General features: G+C 39.7%; 1 protein-coding gene across 1 annotated transcript in view; it reads left to right on the top strand.

Annotated features, from left to right (window-relative positions):
- Positions 1–11,752: 11,752 nt before the first annotated feature.
- Smp_164820 (hypothetical protein) overlaps positions 11,753–20,239 on the top strand; it is a gene marked incomplete at its 5' end in the record, with an annotated part of 21,122 nt that continues 12,635 nt past the window's right edge. The window contains 2 exons of the mRNA XM_018799954.1: positions 11,753–11,839; positions 11,878–11,938. Of these exons, the coding sequence (XP_018653815.1) occupies positions 11,753–11,839; positions 11,878–11,938 (148 nt within the window). The remainder of the gene's footprint in view (positions 11,840–11,877; positions 11,939–20,239) is intronic.

Below are 20,239 nucleotides of genomic sequence, written 5' to 3' on the forward strand. Positions count from 1 at the left end.
CCAGGGAGTCGTGAAGGACCAACAGAAGCTAGCCCTTTGCAGCTTTCTTTCATACCACGACACCATGTCATACACTGACCACCTCTCTGCTTTTTCCAACCAGTCCCAGAGTCGGCAAATAATGCACGACGTGGAAGTCTCTGGAACGACATTCGTAGAACATGTTCAAGCCACCGAAGTCGATGTTTCAAGATGGTGACACTAATTGAATTATCGTCTCTGCGCCCGAACACACGATTCCGAACCTCTGCATTACTAACATGGTGTTGCCACTAAATGTCAGCAATCCTTCGGAGACAACGATGATCGAACACAGACAGTCGTCTAACATCCTCAACTCGGAGAGGCCAGGTTTCACAAGCATAGAGCAAAACTGCCCTCACCGACGCGTTGTAGATCCGACCTTTTACAGCCAGACTAACATCACGAAGGCGCCAAAGGTGGCTCATATCGGCATAAGCCACTCTGGCATCCATTATACGTGCATCGATCTCATCACTCACACCACCACCACCACTTATGTAGCTACCTAGATACACGAACTTCTCAACTACTTCTATCTCCTCACCATCCAGGATGAGTACAGGATTAGAATCCTGCCAGTCTTGTAGGAGTACTTTGCACTTCGAAGGTGCAAAGCACATACCGTACCTGCGGACACTGATTGCCAACTGATTAAGTGTGGATTGCATGTCTTAGGCATTACTCCAAAAGGAGCGGCAGTCTTGTACACAACCACACCGGCCGTAGCTGATCGCGATGTGATCAATCTGAGTCCAGGCTTGAGATGCAGAGGGAGGACGCCAGGTGGCACATCGGAGATGACTGTGCCAGAAGTTAGTGCTAGCCAGAAACAGGTTGTGGTCTGTGCACAGTTGCAGTAGACGGTCCACGTTACCTGTCCTGCGACCAACAAGTCCCCATCGGCCATCTAAACGACCCTCTTCTGTGCCTAGATGCCCGACCTGTGCATTCAAGTCTCCGGCTAGTACTACAATATCTGTCGAACGCGCTTTCTGGAGAAGAACAGTTAACTGATGGTAAAACTCATCCTTGATTGCATCCGGGCTGCAATCTTTCGGGGCATAAGCGGAGATGACGAAAAGACACCGTTTCTCACGCCAATTTCTTCTCACTTTGACGGAACTTTCTAATCTAACAGCACATAACCGACTGTTAATGGGGATCCAATCGATTAGTGCTGCCTCAGCTCTAGCGCTCAGTGCGACACCAACGCCAGCAATACCAGACGAAGATGCCACAGGGTCCCCGGATAAGCGCACGTGAAACAAGCTTTTTGAGGCGATAGATGGAGAGCGAATTTGTAGTACTTCACTAGAGTCTTGAAAAAAAAACTCAACCATATATACCTTGGACAACTCCAAAGAAGAAGAAACACGGCCACTCCTGTATAGGCCGGGATATTCGACATTTACTAAGACAAAAGAAGAAATGTTGGAACGTTGCCATCAGCCTTAGCACAGCAAGTACGATGGAACGCTACAGGTCGGTAGGAAATAAGTACATAATTAAAATCCGGGAAGCTAAGAGGAATATGAATAGCAGTTGGCACAATCTGAAATTAATCAGCCTAAGAGACTATTCATGTTTATAAACTACAGAACAAGGACGCAGAATTGAATTCCCAACCTAATTAAGGAAGGGGGAGGATCTGAAATGATAGACGATGGTCAGTCCAGATGGAGCCAATCCATCTGGACTAGTTGCTCTTCCTCGTTTCAGATTAGCTATAGCCTTTTGAACTTCAGCTAGAGTCGGGGGACCTACTTCAATGTTCCATTCAGACTGTTAGGGAATGGTGGGAGACGGAAATCCGTGGGATAAGGTGAGGTGTGCTTTTTTAGGGTCGACCTTTTCTAACCCCATCCTTCCTTGTGCGAAGGCAGTATCGCTGTTATGCTGGTTGTCTGAAGGAAACACCTTACTGCCATCACACCTCTGTACAGTCAGCAGTACGACGTCCCTTTCGGACCTTGGGTTTGCTGCGTTTAGTCTCACCGCTCTTCAACAGAACTGTCTGTCATGGTAGGACCTTGAGGAACGATTGTTCCAGTCAGTATAGCTCGATTGGTTCATCACGATAGGCAAGTCCGACCACCACGTCAAGGTAGCAGCATCGGTCAGGGGAGTCAGACAAGTATGCTTACTCTCCCCTTTCTCTTTCTTCTGGTGGTCGACTGGATTATGAAGACCTTTATATCTGGGGGTAAGCGTGGAATACAATGGACAGTTTAGATGAAGCCAGACGATTTGGATTTCGCAGACGATATAGCTCTTCTATCCCACACACACACGAACAAATTCAGGTGAAGACAGCCAGAGTAGCAGAAGCCTCTGTATCGGTAGGCCTCAACATGCACATGGAAAAAAGCAAAATAATGAAATACAACACAGAGAACATCAACTCAATCACACTTGGTGGAAAAGCTCTGGAACAGGTGGACACGACCTTGAGGAACGATTGTTCCGGCCAGTAAAGTTTGATCAGTTCATTACAATGGGAAAGCCCGACCACCACGTCAAGGTAGCAGCAGCGGTTGGGTTAGTTAAAATAATAAAAAGAGGTCAAAAAGGCCACAGTGACTTTTGTGGAAACCAACAACTAGTTTAACAGTGAATATGGTTTCAGAAAATGTTTATCTAGCACAACAAAACTCCTTACAGCAAGGGAGCAATAGATAAAGGCTCTAGATAATGGAAATTCAGTGGATTTTGTTGACGTAGACTTCAGAAAATTATTTGATAAGGTGCCAATAAATAGACTGCTATTGAAGCTAGAAAACCTTTGTATTGACGGCCCACTCTTAAAATAGCTTAAGGATTTCCTAGAAGGTCGTAGACAGAATGCCCTGGTACGGCCGAGAGTGGGGAGAGTCCGCTCTCCCTCTCCAAATGCTCTCACATAGCCACGCGTATATAGCCCCTGCCAGCGAAGTCCTACTCACTGCCTTCTCGTGGCGGGGGTGCTGTTTACGAAAGTGAGAAGACGAAAAGCGAATGTCCGGCGCTATAACCGGGTTGGTGGATATGAAGGATCCACCTAGGGGGGTTGGAAAACCCTGATTCCAAACCAATGGTGCACATGGGCTCCCGTATCCTGAAGGAACAAATGGCGAATGAACCAGTTATTGGTCACCGGCTACCATGGGACTGCATCTCCTCACGATGCTCCACTGCCTTGTGGGTTAGACCTCTATGTCAAAGGCTCGGGGTGTGGCCCCCTAAGAAAACCACCTGCTTCGGTTTGGGCACCCGGGCAGTGTCACAGCCCTCTCGCAAATAAATGAAATGAAACATTCAACTGACAATTATATTCTCGCTCATACTAGAAACAAAACAATTTGCATTATTACTATTATTATCATTGTTATTACTATTATTTACCATATCGCTAATTCACCCCCTTTTATCCCCAATTTGTGTACCCTTACTTTTCAACTTATGCAGCAGCTCGCCCATGGTGGAAACTCTGTTCTATCTAAACGATCTCCAGTCACTGTCTGGTTGAAAGTGAATGCTTCCACCGATTATGAATACTGAAGCAGTCTTTCTGAAACCACGTACGCCGTTCAAGCTGGCTTCCTTCAACGTTCGCACACTAATGCAGATCAGACAACAGATAGGGCTGGCTATGTCTTTGGAAAGTCTTAATGTTGACGTTTGTTGTTTATCCGAGACCCGTATTCAAGACTCTAGTGAAGTACTACAAATTCGCTCTCCATCTATCGCCTCAAAAAGCTTGTTTCACGTGCGCTTATCCGGGGACCCTGTGGCATCTTCGTCTGGTATTGCTGGCGTTGGTGTCGCACTGAGCGCTAGAGCTGAGGCAGCACTAATCGATTGGATCCCCATTAACAGTCGGTTATGTGCTGTTAGATTAGAAAGTTCCGTCAAAGTGAGAAGAAATTGGCGTGAGAAACGGTGTCTTTTCGTCATCTCCGCTTATGCCCCGAAAGATTGCAGCCCGGATGCAATCAAGGATGAGTTTTACCATCAGTTAACTGTTCTTCTCCAGAAAGCGCGTTCGACAGATATTGTAGTACTAGCCGGAGACTTGAATGCACAGGTCGGGCATCTAGGCACAGAAGAGGGTCGTTTAGATGGCCGATGGGGACTTGTTGGTCGCAGGACAGGTAACGTGGACCGTCTACTGCAACTGTGCACAGACCACAACCTGTTTCTGGCTAGCACTAACTTCTGGCACAGTCATCTCCGATGTGCCACCTGGCGTCCTCCCTCTGCATCTCAAGCCTGGACTCAGATTGATCACATCGCGATCAGCTACGGCCGGTGTGGTTGTGTACAAGACTGCCGCTCCTTTTGGAGTAATGCCTAAGACATGTAATCCACACTTAATCAGTTGGCAATCAGTGTCCGCAGGTACGGTATGTGCTTTGCACCTTCGAAGTGCAAAGTACTCCTACAAGACTGGCAGGATTCTAATCCTGTACTCATCCTGGATGGTGAGGAGATAGAAGTAGTTGAGAAGTTCGTGTATCTAGGTAGCTACATAAGTGGTGGTGGTGGTGTGAGTGATGAGATCGATGCACGTATAATGGATGCCAGAGTGGCTTATGCCGATATGAGCCACCTTTGGCGCCTTCGTGATGTTAGTCTGGCTGTAAAAGGTCGGATCTACAACGCGTCGGTGAGGGCAGTTTTGCTCTATGCTTGTGAAGCCTGGCCTCTCCGAGTTGAGGATGTTAGACGACTGTCTGTGTTCGATCATCGTTGTCTCCGAAGGATTGCTGACATTTAGTGGCAACACCATGTTAGTAATGCAGAGGTTCGGAATCGTGTGTTCGGGCGCAGAGACGATAATTCAATTAGTGTCACCATCTTGAAACATCGACTTCGGTGGCTTGAACATGTTCTACGAATGTCGTTCCAGAGACTTCCACGTCGTGCATTATTTGCCGACTCTGGGACTGGTTGGAAAAAGCAGAGAGGTGGTCAGTGTATGACATGGTGTCGTGGTATGAAAGAAAGCTGCAAAGGGCTAGCTTCTGTTGGTCCTTCACGACTCCCTGGCTGGGGTCCGAGAGATGGTGCAACACAGTGGCTAGAGACGTTGTCAGATATAGCTCAGAATAGAAGCCAGTGGCGATCGTGCTGTAACCTCCTTTTACTTTCTTCATAAAGAGTGATTATAACTTTCTTAACTGAGAGTTCTTCTGGTTGTACATTTCAGTTCCCCCCATCATTACTCTTATTATTTTTATATCCATCTTACGCCTTTTCTCTTCCCATTCTGATTGTTTTGTGTGGCGCATATATATCTGGTGCACCCTTGTACCATTATGTATGTGTTTAAATAAAATTATAAAATAAAATAACTGCCTGAAATTATTCAATACCCCTTTTAAGGATGCCCCTGAGTCAATTATTCAGTTTTCAGCCGATGCTGTATAGTTTATCGCTTCCATATGTTAGGACGGGCTGGCTCAACTGTTTGACAGGCCATCTCAGCCATGAATTTGAATAAGATGTTTGCATGGTCACTTCTCCCTAGAGGTGAGAGGAAATTCATTTGACCGACATCACTACCGTATGTGAAGACTATGTCCAAGAGAAACGAGGAGCTTTGTAAGTCATATCTGGTGGGATCTCTAATGTGCTGTAATAAAGTTAGTGCAGTTGTGGTTTCTAACAATTTACAATCAAATGACGTTGTCTATGACCCTACTACTAAGTTTACACAGTTTATATACGGTGCATTAAAGTCGCCTACTATGGGGCTTTTACCCCTATCACACCAGGACTTAAGTTTGCTTCGAAGGAAGTCATTTACTACACATTTTGGAATGTGGTATACTACAACTAATTCGATATTCTGCCGTCTACATTTCAGCCTGCATACCTGCGTACCAGTTCACATATCCCTGAATCATGTGCCGCTGTTTCAACGGCTCGTATGGTGAAGGTATTTTTATGTACAGGATAACCCCACCTGTCCTACGGTCTAGTCTATCAACCCTACTGGATAAGAAACCAGTCAACTGAATTTCATTATCAAACACTTCTGACGTTAACTATGTTTCTGAGACATCGATGACATCAGTCAGTCAGTCAGTCAATTACAACGTAGAACTTCGTACGTACGTACATCAGTTCAAGTTGCCATACCACATTAGCACTGAGATGCAGTTGTCGATTCAAATCCCATAGTGGTAGAAGTAGTAAGAGTATAAGCAGTAATGTGAAAGATTAGGGTTTGAAGATGTTATTCAAAAAGTGTAATACAGTGAAATAAATTTGGAAGGAGAAAAAGGATAGGGACATGAAGAATTCAGAAGATTAGGGTTTGACAGAACACAAAGAGTGGATGCACCTTCGCCATCGCAAACGATTTTGAGCCATGTCATTCAAGATCTCTAACCATCGGTTGCTATCATCTCGCGAATCCCAACCAGGTAGTCTATACCTACCAACATGGACCAGTCCACTTGTCAGTGACTTCATGGATTTGTGCCACGTTTTGGTCTGGCCGCCCCTAGCTTTCTTCCAACCTACTCCTACACCATGAAACACTGCACGTCGGGGCAGTCGGTAGTTGGGCATACGTAACACATGTCCCAGCCATCTCAACTGATGAAGTTTCACTACTTCATCAATCGATTTGCCATCCGGGTTTTCTATATCCACCACTTTATTTTGTAGGCTGCGAGCATTTGTGTAACACACCTTTAATTTCGTAGAGAACTTCCCCTTACCACTCAGAGTGGTTTAGGGATCTTTTTGCTCCGAACTTATACAATCTGAAAACCCTTAAGTACGAGGATTTTTCCACCGTTTCGGTGGCGCTCATTTATTTATACTTCTGCCGATCATCTCTTGAAACGGTCAACCAGGCTGAGGTCCTGACGGACATATATTCCGGATCCAATCGGTTTGCGTGGGTCTCCCAGTATCAGGTTTCTTTCTTCAGCCGAAGAAAAGGTAACCTTTAAGAGGCGGCTTTTCTGAGTACTTTCAGAACCCACCTTTTGTTCAATTCTATAAAACTTACAAATGCTAACTACTGAAATTATTTCTGGGAGTAGCTTGCTTAATTAAGGACTTAATGTGACGGAGGTCGTGCTCAAATCTAGCCTTTGGTTCTTTTTCGGAAGATTCTCTTAACTTATGAAAAATGACTGACCTACCAGCGAGGTCCGTCTTGATACGCTGGGGAATTTTGCTTCTTGAAATCTCTCTGCAATCCGATATCGCGTCAGCTGCAGAGGTCTCACCCGGTTTCTTACTTTTTCTGGGTATGACTATCAGGCACTTATTTTACCTTATTTTGTCTCTTGATCACATCATCTACACCGCTCAGACTTTGCTACTCATAGACCGCTTTGCGTCGATATGTGAATCCGAAATGAAACCGTTGATTCACATACCTTAGTGCCACCTATAATTTGTTTCTTCTCAACGTGTTTTTTTCTTTTTCCTAGTAACAATGCCTACATTTGTATGCTTTTTATCCGCTTTTCTAATGGGGTTCACCTTGATGGTCTCATTCAAATCCAAAGCTGGGCTCATGATAGCGCTCGCTATTTCTTCGGAAACTGAATTTCGCTCATCTACTGCTGCCTGTTAACTGAGGGCAATTTTTTTAGCTATGTTCATCAGTTCAATTGCCTCGAGAATCAGCAGAAACTTTGTAGAACAGCATGCTTTGGATAGCCAACGCGATAGTGGCTTGTAGCATCTTTCATATGCAGCCAGTGTGGGTCCGGTGCACACATTGCGATACCACTTATTGCAGTTGTCACATTGCATTCCGTCATCAACAGGGAAATAATATTCATGTCTGTCACAACGATGTTTATCTTGCGCCATAAATTTGTTTCGTGATCTCACAGGAAGAACAACAGCGAAAACTGATCTCTAGGAAAAGTAACCTTTAAGGCTTGATAGGTGATGGACACTGGGAAACAAGCAAAAATAGAGTTTTGTGTAATACTGTACCTAACAACGATAAAAAAACCCAACTTCAATGGTTACAAAAAGACCTTACCACTTTTAGATTTGACTTATTTATTTATTTAAACACATATTGGTACAAAAGGGCACCAGATACATATACGCCACACAAAATAATGAGAATGGGAGGAGAAAGGGGGAAGATGCGTATACATAAGGAAGAAAAAAGGATGAAAAAAGAAAAAAAAGAAAAGAGTAATGATGGGGGGAACTGAAATGTACAACCAGAAGAACTCTCAGTTAAGAAAGTTATAATCACTCTTTATGAAGAAAGTAAAAGGAGGTTACAGCACGATCGCCACTGGCTTCTATTCTGAGCTATATCTGACAACGTCTCTAGCCACTGTGTTGCACCATCTCTCGGACCCCAGCCAGGGAGTCGTGAAGGACCAACAGAAGCTAGCCCTTTGCAGCTTTCTTTCATACCACGACACCATGTCATACACTGACCACCTCTCTGCTTTTTCCAACCAGTCCCAGAGTCGGCAAATAATGCACGACGTGGAAGTCTCTGGAACGACATTCGTAGAACATGTTCAAGCCACCGAAGTCGATGTTTCAAGATGGTGACACTAATTGAATTATCGTCTCTGCGCCCGAACACACGATTCCGAACCTCTGCATTACTAACATGGTGTTGCCACTAAATGTCAGCAATCCTTCGGAGACAACGATGATCGAACACAGAGAGTCGTCTAACATCCTCAACTCGGAGAGGCCAGGCTTCACAAGCATAGAGCAAAACTGCTCTCACCGACGCGTTGTAGATCCGACCTTTTACAGCCAGACTAACATCACGAAGGCGCCAAAGGTGGCTCATATCGGCATAAGCCACTCTGGCATCCATTATACGTGCATCGATCTCATCACTCACACCACCACCACCACTTATGTAGCTACCTAGATACACGAACTTCTCAACTACTTCTATCTCCTCACCATCCAGGATGAGTACAGGATTAGAATCCTGCCAGTCTTGTAGGAGTACTTTGCACTTCGAAGGTGCAAAGCACATACCGTACCTGCGGACACTGATTGCCAACTGATTAAGTGCGGATTACATGCCTTGGACATTATCGCACAGTAAGACGATACCATCCACATACTCAAGGTCGAGAAGTCTTTCTCCAGACAAAAGATCCACACTGCCATTACTTACATCCATCAGAGCTGTTTCCAGAATGTCATCGATGGCAAAGTTGAAGAGGAATGGTGAGATTGGGCAACTCTGCCTAACCCTACTGCTTGAATGAAACAATGGAGAGAGGTGGTTGTATGCCCTCACTCTGCCTGAGATGTTTGTATACAGGGCCTTTAAGATGTTAATGAACTTCTCAGGCACACCCTTCTTCAATAGACAATCCCAGAGAACAGTCCTGTCCAACGAATCGAAGGCAGCCCTGATATCAAGAAACACCACGATTGTTGGCCTGTGATAAGTATGACGGTGTTCTAATTTTTGGCGGAGGGTGAAGATATGATCAATGCATCCTCGAACAGAACGAAAACCAGCCTGCTCCTCGCGAGTCAATCGTTCTCGGGTTTTAAACAACCTACGAAGAATGACAGAAGCTAATAGTTTGGACGCAATCGGAAGTAGACTTATCCCCCGGTAGTTGTTACAAGAACGACGTGAACCCTTTTTAGAGAGAGGGACAACTATCGACTCACTCCATGATGTTGGAACAATTTCTAGCTCCCAAACCTTTGCAAACAACACAGTCAATTCCTTAGTCATAAAGTCACCACCATCTATAAAAAGAGCCGGAGGTAAGTCATCTGGGCCCGGTGATTTGTAACGTTTCAAGAGTTGGAGTTCCTTGCGGACTTCCGCCTCGTTGGGTGGATCAGTCGTCACCGGCCATGGGGGGAAGGACAAACTGGTCGACGTTGCCGGAGCAGCAGGCCAGTTGAACTGCCCTCCGAAGAATTCCGCCCATCGTCCAAGACGTCGACAGATGTTAGTGATTGGCATCCCATCATCCTCACAGATAGTTTCACTCACACCAGACTTTTTGCTGCCAGTGGCTCGGATGAGTTGGAAGAGCTTCCGGCAGTTACCAGGTGCAGCTGCTGCTTCCAGCTCAATAGCACGATCCGACCACCAGGTTTCTCGGTCCTCACGCAAGCTTTGCCCAATTTCGTTGCGTAACAGCCTTTGTTTGTGCTCAAACTCACGGTCATCCGGAGTAGACCGACGGGCTTCCATCAGTTGTAAGGAGCCAGAAGAAACCCTGTGCTTATAAGCGGGACGTTTCGCGAAGCTGAAAGCAACTTTACTCGCCATTTTCATGGCGTCATGAAGTTGCACGTGAAACATGCTTTTTGAGGCGACAGATGGAGAGCGAATTTGTAGTATTTCACTAGAGTCTTGAATACGGGTCTCGGATAGACAACAAACATCAACATTAAGACTTTCTAAAGACAAAGCCAGCCCCATCTGTTGTCTGATCTGCATTAGTGTGCGAACGTTGAAGGAAGCCAGCTTGAACGGCGTACGTGGTTTCAGAAAGGCTGGTTCAGTATTCGTAGTCGGTGGAAGCATTCACTTTCGACCAGACAGCGACTAGAGATCGTTTAGATAGAACAGAGTTTCCACCATGGGCGAGCTGCTGCATAAGTTGAAAAGTAAGGGTACACAAATTGGGGATAAAAGGGGGTGAATAAGCGATATGGTAAATAATAATGATAATAATAATAATAATGAAAATTGTCTGGCATATAGTTCGTTCTTTATCAGCGAGGTTGTTAAACGCATAGTTTATTTGATTTCAGCCAAATCACGTACAGTTTCCTACGTATTCCGGATATTTTGTCGAGGTAAAACTTGATTAACATATAGGAGATTCAAACTTCAGTGCACAACACACCTCAGGGAACAGTTATATTTGTTCAAATCAAGTCAAATGTGTAGATATTTTTCATTATTCGGGAGTACGTCTGTGTAAAAGCACACGATAAAACCGACCTTGGACGTCATGTCAGTTAGAAGTGTTTAGTTATAATACAGTTTAATACAAATAAGCAGTAAAATTACCTCCGGCAAACAGTTTTGACGTAAATAAAGGACCTTTCATGTAGTAGATGAAAAACGGTCAGGGTTAGAAACTAGTGGTAAGAGTACGGCTTGACTAGCAGAAAGATTTATATAAGTAATTATTATTTATGCAAAAATTTATTTGAATTTGACTATCAGAAACTTGGGCTAACAAACACTTGTCCCAAGCTCTACGATGCTTATAACATACTTTTTTTTAGATCAAGCAAATTTCTTGAATTGTGGTATCTTCTAAACTATAAATTTAATTCTCCACTGTCTTCAGTGTTACCGTTTGTTGAAACTACAGGCTTATACATAAATCAAATGTATTTTTGAATTAGATTTAATCGAAATAAGTGATCACTATTCACCCTAATTAACATTTAATCTCGCGAAAGCCACATGCATATTTTTTGAGTTCTGTTAAGTATCCTGGCCTTATCACCATTTCCTAACTTGACACATTACAAAGTTATTTTGACACCTATATTTTAAAGTAATATTTAGTTTAGTATTCTGTTAGTTATGTATAATTTGAACACTAAAAAAATGTATTCATTTGTCTTTTGTAATCTACTATTTATTTATTTCACTTCACAGCCAAGTACAAAGAATTTATTTCGTCTTGTTGGCTTCGGAAGTTTCATATAAATCACTGGTATTTTGTAATTTCAGCATCGAAAACATAAGATAATCCTTATATTATCTAAATCATACTCCATGCTTCCATCTTTAACAAAGTTGTATCATGTTACATCAGAATGGTCAGATTCTGAATTAAGTTTATTACTAAGTGCGTTAAAAAGGTTAGTCTTAATTTCTATTTAAATTGCAATTCTATTAGAGATCGTTCATTTTCAACACGTGAATTAGCTGAATTCATACAGACAAAAAACAAAACAGAGGTAAGTTTTCGTTCTTTGGATACGCTTTTTTAGTAATATCGGTTTTTGTAATACCCCTGGAAACTACTAAATATATTTTTTTCTGGAAGTAGTTCTTCAACTATTTTAGTCGGATTTTTTAGATTGAACGTTGACTGTAATCCACTGATCGCTGAATAAAATCCATTTTCTGAACTAATAACGTTCAGATTAACTATAATTGATGTCCAGTATATTTCAACCTGTTGGTAGGAAATCCTTATGATGATTTTCAAACCTATCATTATTGCATATATGGAATAAAAAATCCCTGTTTAAAAGTGAGGTTCATAATTTGTACTACAATTAACAATGTACTTACAGGTTACATTTCTACCGATCCTTGAGTTTTAGAGGAAGCCTAGATTTCGCTGAGATAACAGTTACTCATAACCACCGATAAGCAGAAATATTAACCTAATACTAGCTGCTGATCGTTTTTCAGCATTTAGTTTCTTGCTGTACTGAAAGCCTGGGTCTAATTAAAAATCCTTTGACTTGTACAATAAGTTGAGAACCTAGTTCTTCAATGAATTTAAACAAATCAAGCACAGTAAGATTTACAGTATAAAGGGAATTCATTATATTCTGAGTCTTCTTATCAACTGATAGTGGCATAGTTACAATTAATAACGATATTATAAACAGTTTTGCTTAACATTATTATTAGTCAATGAAGTTGAGTTCGAAACGGCAAAAAACATAAGGAACAAGAAACATTGAGAACCGGTGAATAGGAGTATACTTACAATTAACTGGAAAAGAATTTACAAACTTCCGTTAAAGTTTACGTGAGGAATGTTTTGGTTGTTAATAATGTCATTCTACTAGGTTATTATTTTATGCAGTCCTAAAAGCTATTTTTTTATAATAACTAAGCAACCTTTATTTGATTCACTAGAGTTCTGATCAACTTTTAGATAAGAGAACTTATGGCTTGTCTTATGGATGTGAATGAAAAGAATTTACAGGGTAAGAAATAATTTGTATTAACCAGTGCTTTCAAACGTAATAATTTTTCTTGTTTTAGATCCACAAATTACTGTTCCGGAAGTCAAACCTGAAGGATCAATTGATGTAGAATTTCTATCATTACTTAATACCAGATTTTTTCTTTACACAGATTTTATTACAAATAACTAGACACAGCTGTACTGAATACTATAATTATAGTATGGCATTAAATGAAGTATGTCGTTTACATAGCAATGCATATCCTCATGCTTTTATCTAATTATTACCGTAATAAGTAGGTAGCTTAATGGTTCCAGAAACTGAGTAGTATAATTACCTTAACTCACCACAAAATATGATCGAAAATTGAGTACATAATCCTGTGCTTGATAAATAATTTAGAAATTGATATGATTGAAAGAATAACATAAGACAATTCACTAAGACTTTTACTTATGCCTTCGTTTGTATCTTCGCCTGGACTGAGCTTTGACTTTCATAATTAACGCTCCCAATACCAAGCTGAGTCATATTCCTAGCATAGTTTATTAGTAAGGCCCCATGATCACTTTCTGTTCAATCTGTATTTTTAAAAAGTAATTGACATTTATGACCAAAAATTTGTATCTGTAATATTCCAATAAGTAGAACTAGGATATAGCATTAAAATCCGTTGGACTATAGATCTTTTTACAATGTTCACCTGCAAAGAGTATGTTGGATGACCATTTCTTGCAACTAAAGACTCTCTACTCAAACCTAAAACATCATGTAAAGGTCATTAATGTTATTTATCATTTATTGTTGAGTCATTTACCAGATACGAATTTGTGTACTTGGTTTTGAGGCACACTCTAAGTGTAAGTACAAATGCTGCTACTCGGTTGCCCAAATCGGAGTACGTGGAGAGGCAAGGATGATCCCAACCTGCGACTTATATGTATATAAACTCAGTTAGTAAATTCCACTGAAATGTACTGTATAGCCAGTTGTAGGGGTATTTTTCTTGCAAACAACTATGAATTGTAAGTGTAAGACATTAAAGTCACCGTAAGAAATCATTAGTCATAATGTATTCACAACCAGTATTGTGAAATCCTCTTGTAACATATTTCAGGTTCTCCAACGAGCTTCTACGTGGGAAAGTGTAGAGTGTCGTAAAATCAATAAAAGAGATCCAGATCCTATATATTTACCTTATGCACAGGTTTATCGATTTTTTTCTTCGTTGGTTTGTGGGAAACCATTACCAAATCTATCCGACTTGTCGTCTGGCGCCTTTCTAGATCTTTTAACATGGTATGTTGCATCAATGTGTTGAATATTTTGTGTAATTATTTTCTTTCAAAAGAATTATTTCACTTGTCAGCTTGCCCATTGATCTTATTTAGACCACCATTGAAAACCTGGAAGTACCAGTCGACCCCTTTGTCCTAGTCTAGTACTCCTTACCGGTAACCATCCACAACCCCGCATCTGAGACTCCGATCCAGGTTTTTCATTCGAGCGCAGACATTTAACCTCCATGCCACTGAACTGGCATCCAATAGTGTTAATGTCTGACTTTAATCAATCCATGATATTCCAGAACCCTCATCCAATTGCTTAAGTTTTATGGTTATCGAGAATAAAGTTTTAGTAAAATAGTGAGTACAGTTTCTTGTCGACTGCCTACGGCCATTTAGTTTTGATCCTATCGGGGTTGAGTCCTTCAGAGTTAGCCAGCTATAATCGTCGTCGTGCCTGGGACAAATACGTATTAGTCCAAGTTGCCATACCAAACTAGCACGACAAGATGAATAGCAAGGGAATCGAAATAATGTGGTAATAATCATAATCAGAAAGATTTAACATTATGAATAATAGTCATCATGTGTTTACTAGTAACTGGCTTCAAGAGGTATTTCCTGGAGTTCTTATGAGAAGCCGTAACCAACGGAGTTCATCCAGGTCTTTTGTGAGATAGTAACTCACTGAAGACAATAGTGGACGGTGGCTCAATTTCGTGGATTGGTTGAAGCCAGACATCAACATAGTTGGATGCCTGCTCAGTGGTCTAGTGGTTAGGTGATCGTGCGCGAGAGTGATAGGTTCTGGATTCGAATCTCGCAAGGCGGAATCGTGGATGCTCACTGCTGAGGAGTCCTATACTAGGACGAAACGGCCGTCCAGTGCTTCCAGGTTTTCCATGATGGTCTAGCTTTAATTAACTCATGAATTCAACCATTAAATTAGGAATGTGGTTTTAAAAGATAGAGTTAAAAGGTTTAAGGTTAAGGATACTAGGACTGAATATCTACAGAAAAATAAAGAGTAGTTACACCTGCACCATTGTGACTGGTTTTGAGCCTCATTACCAGTGACATCGCTCACTACTGATTGGTGTTGTCTTACAGATCCTAGATGGCTAGTCTGTATCTACTAATATGGGTTAAAGTAACAATTCTGTCTGAGTATTCCTTTTAATTCTCCAACTAGGTATTTTCTTCTGTACAAGGTTAATATTTTCAATTATATCCTATTAGAATGTAATGTGTATAAAATACCACTTTTTCTTGAAATGACTATCACTCCTGGATTTTATGTTGCTTAGTGAAGAAAACAAATCGCTTGAGGTGTATGGAATTATTGTAAGACTATTTCATGTTTAGTTTGTTTCTGTGTTAAGAATTTCAAATGATCGAAATTATTTTAATACAAACAGAATTTGTTGCAAACTTGATGGATTAGGTGGCATCTGATGCACATAACACTAACACTTATTCCCAGAGATTGAACTCGAAAAGAAGGAAGCAGTGTGGTAGAAATTCTAACATTTAACGAAGGCGAACTGAAACGAGGCAACTTCTTGTATACGCGATAACAAAAACTGTTGTATTCGAACGAAAAATAATGATTGGTAACTGCTAGGATCTTTTTGTGGACTGTTATTTTACATATATATATTCTTATTGCATAACTATTGAGTAACTATATGTTGTGACTTTAAGCCCGGCTTATTATCACGTGGTTTAAGCGCCAATCGACATACTACTTGTCCAATTTTGGTATTGTACCAAACCAATGACAGCTTCCGCTATGCGATTCACTTACTTCAAACATACTTGGCTTATATACCACCAAAACAGACCTCATCACACCATAAAATAAGAAATAACATTACAAGAGATCAAGCCAAAAAGTGTCTGTGAATGTGGGAGACTGTAATCAATAAACTGAGCATAACTTAAGAACAGTGAATCGAAAAATCAAAATGAAACTTATAAGAGCAATATATATATATATATATATATATATATATATATATATATATATATATAGCCACTTTTGGTCGTGATTTTGTATGATTGTTCTTTACTGTTTTATGGCATAATGGGTTCTGATTTTCTTGTATATAAATGAAGCATGCCTGAAATACATGATTTTTATAGCGGAGATCGATATTAGTGTTTTGCACTCAATCGGTTGGGTTAAGCGAGAAGCTACTATCTCGATGGAGCAATAAGAACTCTGATTGACTCTAGGCCGCTCGTGCTGGTTTATGGGTCATTGGTCTGGTCAACAAGTCGGTGTTTTAATTGGCGATAAGTCACGTGATATATTCGCAGGACATAAGGAAATAACAAAAACGACTCCAGAAAACAGGAAATTAGCATAGGGAACTTGGAAACAGCCAATCAGAGAAGAGTACATAGGTCATGCGAATATATAATTTAGAAGAAAATGGACTCAAGGATGTCGTTACAGAAAAGAACCCAACACTTGATAAAAATGTTAAATAACCTGTTATCTTAGCAAAATATAATTTCCAATTTCAGCTCTGAATAATTGTATAACATTTACCGTATTTTATATTGGTATATGACATTGAATATAATTATTGTATATAAGGATCGGATTTGAGCTGATAGATTGCTGTGGCCTTAACCACGTACAAGTTGCTGATCCAAACTTTTAAGCCAATTCTTTTGGCTATTTAGACAACTGTGAACAATTATTTGTTCATCGCTACACTTGACCAATGCCAGGTGTCATGAAATTGAGATCCAGGGTTTCCTGTCAACCACCACTAATCACCTGATAATTATACATACGGTTGTACAGGTTAAGCAAATGCATGACCAAAAACAAAATTCTCAATTGAAGCTAGACCATGGTGGTCTAGCTTCAATTGACTCACGCTTTTTAACTATGAAAAATACTAAATCTCCACAAAACCCCTTCTGAAAATTCTCAATGTTAAAACGTTTCTATTTTGTCGAGTAATGCAGTAAGCCTCTTCCCTCATATATATATATATATATATATATATATATATATATATATATATATATAACTAAGAAGGTACTTTTATTGACATTCAGTAAGTGTTGCCATCGAGACATTTAAAATGAAAAGTTAAGCGAGGAAATATCTCTTTTCAATTAATTCCCCATTTCAAGGCTTTGCACTGAAATGTAAGTTTTTTAATCAAGTCTAAAATCAATAACAAGCACCAAATGTTGGTCGGTCAATTCGATAGTGTCCTCTCTAAAACAGTAATCGCTTAGAAGCTTAACAGATGTAAAATCAAATTTTAAGATAAGATTATGTAGTCAGTTAATTATTACTTAAGAATAAGAATTAAGTAAGTTCGAGAATTAAGCAATTAAATATAGATGTTTAGTGTTATTTGTAAAATTACTAATTAAAAAGCGGATGCAAACAAATTTGGTTGATCAAATCATTGAAGTAGTTAAATCACGTAAATGATGTAGTAAATTAAATTTGAATGAAAGGAAACGCAGTAACTAAGTAAACAAAGACCATGTTAAATTAAGAGGTTGAACGAACTTTATCCGTACAAAAAGATTGGGTTTATTGATGTGTATATTTATAACCTCCAAATGCCCTGGTACGGTTGAGGGGGATTCTCTCTTCTCAAAATGGTCATATGACCACGCGTATGTAGCCACTGCCTTCTCACAACAGGTTTGTTGTTTACGAAATTGAGAGGGCGAAAAGCGAATGTCCGGCGCGTAAGTCGGGTTAGTGGATATAGGGGATCCACTTAAGAGAGTTGGAAAACCCTGATTTCAAATGTGTGATGCATATCGATTCAGTATCCTGAGGGGACAAATGGCGTATGAATTTATCCTTAGTCACCTGCTACCATAGGACCGCATCTCTTAACGTTGCTCTTCTGCCCTTTGGACTAGACCTCTAGATCAAATATTCGAGGAGTGGCTCCTTTAGAAAATCTCCTGCTTCGGTTTGGGCACCTGGATAAATTGATTGATAACTATTTTGTGTGGTGCATATATATTTTGGCGTCTCTTTGTGTCAACGTTTATGTGTTTAAACAGGTTAAGCAATGAGGTGACATTGTCCAGGGTAAATTTTAAAATAGTAGATGTAATAACAGTAATAATGGTAATAAAACAAAATCAGACTAATTCATAAACTCAGGAATCAAGGGAAGCTGAATAGTGCATGTATTTGAGCCACTGAGAACGATTTTGAGCTAATTAACTTATTCTTCAAGCATTTGTTACGATAATCACGTTGATCCCAACTAGGTAGTCCAATAGCTAATCTTCATGAAATGATACTATGATTTGATTTAGCTACCTCTGCTAGCTTCCTTTTAAGTTACTCATACAGTACCCATCAATGTGCATCGAGGTAGTCAGTGGATGAACGCATAAGAAATATATGTCTGAACTATCTTAGTCGATAAAGATTTACTACCTCCTTAAATGATTTTTCATGCTTACCTTATACTCTATGTCTAAATCTCAGGCAAACACTACAGTGTTAGATATTGATTACACTAAAATCAAATAAAGTCAGTTGATACTTGTATTTAGGCAACCAGTCTAGAAATATTATACTAGAAAAAACCAAAATAAATATTGAGTCGTGAACCCTACAATTCAGGTAACTTATAGTATTAAACATGGCTCAAATTAACGAACACATTTATAATTATTTAGATTACTGACGAAACTAATCTTAATACATTCAGTAATAAATACCAGAGCAAGCTACAATATAGTGCATAAATAAATTAGTTTAATAATTTTTCAAACAACTCATCCTAATTCACACTGCAAATAGATTCATTGAGATATTCTTCAGCTATTGAGTTGAATTCGCGGGTAGCGCCATTAGCCATATTTCGACATAACTTACTATTCATTCATAGACATTATAAGCTCATGGTCAATGGAGTACATGAATATTTAGAGAAGAGAACTTACCAAGGAGCTAGACGGAGAATTATTCCCAGAACAGTGAATCCACCGACTAAAGCGATAACATCATGTTTTGATGTAGAACCAGTTCCGCTTAATTTCAATAACAATAAACGTCCAATACCAACTGGTAAAATTAGTACAGTTAAGCTTAAACATATCAAACTAGTAATTAAGATTAGAATTAAGCCAGTAATTCGTAATTTGAAGAAATTGCCTCGTTTATATGGAATATAACGGGTAAAATCTGTATCATCATCATTATCATAATCAGCGTTTGCATGATTATCATTATTTTGTTCATTATGTTCAAGTTGGGATTGTTCACGAAATGGATTATTTATTGAAGTAATCTGTCCATATGATGATGATGACGACGATAAATTTGGAGCATACAAATCTGTCGAAATATCGTCTAGTTCATTAGGCAATATCCGTTGAGATGATTCTATAGACATGGATCCCGAATGACTATTTAAATTAGATGTTTGAGCATGAGTATTTCGACGTTGTTTGTATGGTACTTCTGTTCCATTTTCAGTAACAATAAAATCCTAAACCAATAAACATTAAGTAAAGCTGTTACAAGAAAAGGTTGCTCAAACTGATATAAATAAATTTTTAATCCTCTGGAATGAATTTTTCTTAAAAGTTGGATTTAATGAAATGGTAAGAACAACATACATCAATCCTATAATAAGAATATGGTGAAATGCAATTCCGTGTATTATATGCTGGTATCCAGTAAATAATTTATGGTCGATTACTTTACTCTATCCAATTAATTTAAAACGATCATCATATTTTCATGACTAAAACGTCGATATGACTAATAATTTTTGTATAGACCATCGGCGGTGATTACTCTAACAAAGAATAAATATCGTGATTTCGATTTTTCGGTATGTATTTACAAATTTGTATTCTAATGTGGAAAAAGCTTTTCAACGCGACTTAAGCACCAGATGAGTAAACATTTTATTATGTGGTTTGGATACGATCACATAGACAATAAGAAGGGCCATTTTATATATTTGACCGACAATAATCGTATACTATTTAAAAATAAATCATGAGTAATCTATCGTACATTT

This window comes from Schistosoma mansoni, chromosome W, assembly GCF_000237925.1.
Source record: "Schistosoma mansoni strain Puerto Rico chromosome W, complete genome".
NCBI classification, from domain to species: Eukaryota; Metazoa; Platyhelminthes; class Trematoda; order Strigeidida; family Schistosomatidae; genus Schistosoma; species Schistosoma mansoni.